Here is a 5,419-nt window from a genome sequence, read left to right on the forward strand (position 1 = left end):
AAAGGAGAAGCCGGGGTTGATGTCTACCACTACGTTTTCCCACCAGCCAGGAGAGCAGGTACGAGGAGCGCTGCCCCCAGCCCAGCCCAGCCCGGTGCACAGACCCCGGCTGGCTCAGCGGCTCTAGTAGGGTGCAAAGACGATGGGACCCGGCGTGGGGCGGACGTGAGCCGGCGGCGTTCGGAAAAGGGCTCGGCAGGAAACGGGTGGCCAGGGTTTTGGTGAGGTGCTTCTGCAAAGCCAGCTTGGACTGCAGGGAGGGAGGAGGAGATACCGTGAGATGGCAGGAGAGATGGAGGAATCACAAGTGAATGCTGCTGCCAAAGCACTCCCAAGTTATCCAGGAATTGACTCAAGACCCACCACCACAGCTCACCCTCCTTGAGGGGAGAAGCTGAGCTGTGGTGATGGAAGCCAAGGTTTAAGAGAAGCAGCTCCTATAACTCACTGAAAGGATGGCTGATGGTGAGAGAGGCTCTGTGAGCAAACCAAGTGCTGTGCAGGGAGACAGGTACCTTGAGAATACTCACTGCGAGGGCAGCATTCTTCTGCAGCTTGTTGTAGGGGCTGTACTTGGGCTTGGGTGGCTTCCCTGCCAGCCTGTCTTTGTGCCTCCGGCTGCTCATGTGCTGGGGAGGAAAACAGCAGGATCACTGGGAGCCAGGACAGCCAGGGCACTGTGTGGCTCAGGTCTGTGGGGACACCAGGTACCCACGCCCCGAGTCCCTCCACACCCACACCCGGTGCCCAGGCACTCCCAGGGCATCGTCACCTGCTTGAGCTGGGTCTCGGAGTTGACGTAGATCTCGCACACTTGGCAGTGAAAGGCCTTGTTCTGGATGTTGATGCTGCCCTTGTTCCCGATGCGCTTGGACTTGTGCCCTGCCCGGGAGAGCAGCTTGCCCCGGCCTCGCCGCAGCTGGGTGCCGTGACCTTCCAGCATTGACTTGTGCTTGGCGCCTGGCAGGAGGGGACACTCAGCAACCCCAGCCCCGTGCCAGTGCCACAGCAGCAGGAACACGGAATATCCAGCAGCAGGTGCCCTCCAAACAGCACCAACCCGTGCCCAGCAGCACTTGCAGGCAGAGGGCACAGGGAGCCTGAACGTTCCCCATTGCTGCACAACCCACTCCCAAACCCTGCCAAAGTGCACGTCTCAGGCACAGCAGAGATGCTCATGTTCCCAGAGACCCCCCCTGCACGAGGCAGCTTTGGAAAAGCTGCTATTTCCAGCGTGTGCTGGAGCCTGTCGCCTGTCCCCGGGCGTTAGCACAGTCTGCAGCATCTGAGCCGTGCCCAAGGTCACAGCAGAGCCAGGAATAGCTCAGCAGGGTCACAGCAGGTGGGCAAGGAGGAACCTAAGATCCCTGCACACCTGGGGACAGGGTGCTCCGTCCTGTCCCTGACGAGGCTGCACAGGGAGCAAGTAATTTAAGCCCCTGCTAATTAATTCTATATTTTAAGGAGCTGTGTGACAGCCACAGAGCAGTGCCAGCCTGCAAACGTTTGTTTGTTTGTTTGTTCTTTTTCCCCCAAATCAGCTCCTGAATTTGTAACTGGAGCTGACAAAAGCAAAAGGACACGTCTGCGGCTAAGCCACAGCAGTGTCCTGAGCCAACCCTGCCCACGGCAGCTGCTGCTGCCCCAGCAGGCAGTGGGGTGGCAGGAATTGCTTCCTGGTATTTGAAAGGGCCTTCCATTTAAATTTGGGGTGCCCAACTTAAGCATCCTCTAGAGAATGGGGTGAGCCAGGAGCTGGAACTGCAGGGCCCACAGACCCCACTGGGGACTCTCAGCAGCTCCCACTGCTGCCCACCCCAAAGGGGCTGCCCCACACAGCCCAGGAGTCATTCTGGGCTATGGGTTCCACAGCTCATTGCATTCCCAGGGGTCTTCTCCACAGGGCCACAAGCCCAAACCACCAGGCTTGGGAAGTATTATTCCGGCTTTGGAAGAAGCCCTGGCTATCAGCTTCAAGCTAAATGGAAAATAAAGTAGCCTCAATCACTTGATTAAATGTCCTTAATTGAGCCATGATCAATAAGAGTGTTTGACCTGGTGAAAATTCACCCTAGAAGCTGCAGCCCAGGTAAAGCCCCATGACTTATCTGTGCAGGTCATTTTAATGAATGGTTTTTAATTACAGCAACACTCATTAATGCTCACTACTTCATTGCAAGGCTGCTTGGTTATGGGGCATGGCTGGGCTTTGCTCAGAGCCCTGATGAAGTGGCAGGGGCCCATCCCCTGTCCCCCTGTCCCCCCAAAATGCCCTTACCAGTGTTGTGAGCCTCCAGCTGGGACAGGGAGTTGACGGTCACTTTGCAGGTGGGACAATACAGGTGCTGTTTGCTCTTTTTCCCCTCTTTCTCGCTCTCAGGGGCCGAGCTGACGCTGCTGCCTGACTCAGCTGCCTGTGCCTCAGCTGCCTGGGCTGATGAGGAGGCCACGCTGGTGGCATCTGAGGTGCCCTCTGACAGCTCGGAGGCTGGTGGGGAGCCCAGAGGGGCAACACTGCCTGGCAGCTCCACTGGGGATTCCTCAGTGCTGGGCACCAGCCCCAGGCTGCTGCCCTCACCCTCTGACTCCTGTGGGCTACTGGCATCAGCTAGTGGGACGAAAAGGAAAGGGGGAAAGAGGAAAAGAAATAGGCAGAAAGAGAAAGTTCTTGTGCTTGAACAGGTTTTCTGGATTTCAGGGAGCACCCCCATCTTCCCCAGACCATCCCAGAGGTCTGCATGCATCCCCAGGTCCCTCCTGTTACAGCTGTTATCTCCAGTGCATGCAAGCTGGGCTCAGCACCAAACCCTGCTGCTGCCACAGCTCCCACCAGCCCATCCCTGCATGTGGCAGAGCCCTGGGGGTGTGAGGGACAGGGCTCACTCCCAGAGACACCAAACCACAGGGAAAACACCCCCTGTCCCCCTGCAGGAGCTCAGGGGACACCAACCCCAGCCTCCTCAGCCCCTCCTGTACCTGTGCTGCCCAGCTCCCCACTGCCCACGGGGCTGGGGGCCAGCTCAGCTGTGCTGTCCTGGCCAGGGGTCCCTGCTGCAGCCCCCACCACCTTCTGCTTGTTCTTCATGGCCTCGATGGCCTTCAGCCTCCGCGCGTGCTTGTGGCCCTTGTAGTGGGCTTCAGCCTGGTTCTGGGGGCAGAGAGGGATGTCTGTGACAGACAGACAGACACACGGACATGGGCAGGGCAGGGCAGGGCCTCAGAGCCAGGAGTGGCCACTCAGGCAGGTTTTAGTGCAGCCACCTCACCTGGTGGCAGCCACCCCTAGGGTAGGACAACTGCAAAGCGGGGTTGGCACTGGGGTGTAGCACAGAGGGGGTGTTGGGAGTGAGGTGTAGCACAGGGGGATTTTGGTACTGGGGTGTAGAACTGAGGGGTTTTGGCACTGAGGTGTAGCACAGAGGGGTTTTGGCAGTGGGGTGTAGCACAGAGGGATGTTGACACTGGGGTGTAGCTCAGGGGGATTTTGGCAGTGGGGTGTAGCACAAAGGGGGTGTTGGCAGTGGGGTGTAGCACAGAGGGGGTGTTGGGACTGAGGTGTAGCACAGAGGGGTTTTTTTGGCAGTGGGGTGTAGCACAGAGGGGGTGTTGGCAGTGGGGTGTAGCACAGAGGATGTGATGGAATGAGGTGTAGCACAGAGGGGTTTTGGCAGTGGGGTGTAGAACTGAGGGGTTTTTGGCACTGAGGTGTAGCACAGAGGGGTTTTGGCACTGAGGTGTAGCACAGAGGGGTTTTGGCACTGGGGTGTAGCACAGAGAAGTTTTGGGCACTGGGCTGTAGCACAGAGTCCTTTCCCTCCTCTCCCCAGCCTCCTCTGACACCAAGATATTGAGGCCAAGGTATCACTCTCTGAGACATCAGCACATTGCTTGCTTGGTGAGATAAGGACCCTGCTCTGATTAAATGCATCAAGTCACTCCTAAAAGCAGCTTTCAGGCAAAATTTACGACTCCAGAAACATACAATGAATAGTTGCTGTAAAAATGAAATAAAGAGGTTTTTTGGTGGGGAGGACACATCACCCAGTGTATCCTAAGGGGTGTCCAACACATGGTTCATGTCCCCAGCTCCTCTCTCTCAGTGAGCACTGGATAATGAAGCGTGACTCTGATGGATTCGTGTCTGCACCAAACTGATAAAAATGGCCACAAAAATAATTCCCCTGAACACTGATGTCCTCCCGACAGGGACAATGCTGCATTGTCCCCCAAAACAACCCCGTTTTGGCTATTTATGGAGTGGAACCCCAGTCTGAATTAGACACAGTACCCCTGAGTAGGACAGATTAATTTGCACAGCATTCCTGGGGGCCAGCTGAGGATTCCTGGGCTCAGCAGGGGGAAGCATCCTACCCCATCCCTCCCCTTCCCTCCCCCTGTGGCTTCCCAAGGGCTGGGAACAGAGGCTGGGGCTGGGGCTGGTACGTGGGAAAGCAAAGGGCGAGTCCAAGCGTGGTGCCTCATTAGCAGAGACAATAAACTGCCCCTGGAAAACAGGGCTGGGTGCAGCCAAAGTAGGTCACAGCCTCCATGCTGGAACACTGTGAGGGCTGTGAGGGGCTGGGCCAGCCAGGGGGACCTGGAGGGACACGGGCAGAGCAGGATTGGGGGCATGGGGTGCTCATGGGGAGCACATTGTGGGACTGACCCTCCTGGCACAGCACCCCTAGCTGGGAAGCAGCCTGAAACAGGGAAGCAATGAGCAATGAAGGAAATAATGCTTTTCCTGAGCTGCTTGGCCATGGAGTGAAATCATGAAGCCCAGAACCAGGGATTTTTGTTGTCAGAGCAGCAGCAGCAGCCCCAGGCACCGCAGATCCAGCATGGCCAGGCTCAGGTGGCTCCTCTGCAGGCAGGAGCAGCTCCAGCAGCCCAGAGCCTCTGTGCTGCTGGACACCAAGCACTGCAGATCCAGTGGATGGGGGACCCAGGGGATGGGTGAGATTGGCATTGGGGACAGATGGGACTGACCCAGGGACAGATGAGACTGACCCAGGGATGGATGAGACTGACCCAGGGCATGGATGGGACTGACCCAGGGATAGATGGGACTGACCCAGGGCATGGATGGGACTGACCCATTTTTGGGGACACCCCTGGCAGGGGCTGGCCCCGTGTCCCTCCTCACTCCCAGCCCCGTGTGTGGCCCCACTCACAGCAGAGTTGAAGCGCAGGTGGCAGATGTTGCAGGAGATGAATTGCTTCTTCTTGAGCGGGGCGGGCACGCCGAAGGTGTGGCTGATCACTGCCTTCTGCACCGGGTCCATCTGCAAGGGGAGGGAGGGAGGGAGGGCTGCTGTGTCCTCCTTGGAACCCAGGACATCCCTCTGGCTGCCCTGGAGGTCTCGAGACCCTGCCCAGGGGGCTCAGAGACCTTGGCACAGAGCCCAAGACCCCTGTG

General features: G+C 57.8%; 1 protein-coding gene across 1 annotated transcript in view; it reads right to left on the reverse strand.

The window, feature by feature from the left end:
- ZNF385C (zinc finger protein 385C) overlaps positions 1 to 5,419 on the reverse strand; it is a 42,723-nt gene continuing 37,304 nt past the window's right edge. Inside the window, 7 exon segments of the mRNA XM_014311152.2 lie at positions 1 to 187; positions 189 to 250; positions 516 to 629; positions 773 to 960; positions 2,279 to 2,608; positions 2,977 to 3,148; positions 5,175 to 5,285. Coding sequence (XP_014166627.2) covers positions 124 to 187; positions 189 to 250; positions 516 to 629; positions 773 to 960; positions 2,279 to 2,608; positions 2,977 to 3,148; positions 5,175 to 5,285 — 1,041 coding nt within the window. The 3' untranslated portion in view covers positions 1 to 123.

This window comes from Geospiza fortis, unplaced genomic scaffold (genome assembly GCF_000277835.1).
Source record: "Geospiza fortis unplaced genomic scaffold, GeoFor_1.0 scaffold415, whole genome shotgun sequence".
Classification (NCBI taxonomy): domain Eukaryota; kingdom Metazoa; phylum Chordata; class Aves; order Passeriformes; family Thraupidae; genus Geospiza; species Geospiza fortis.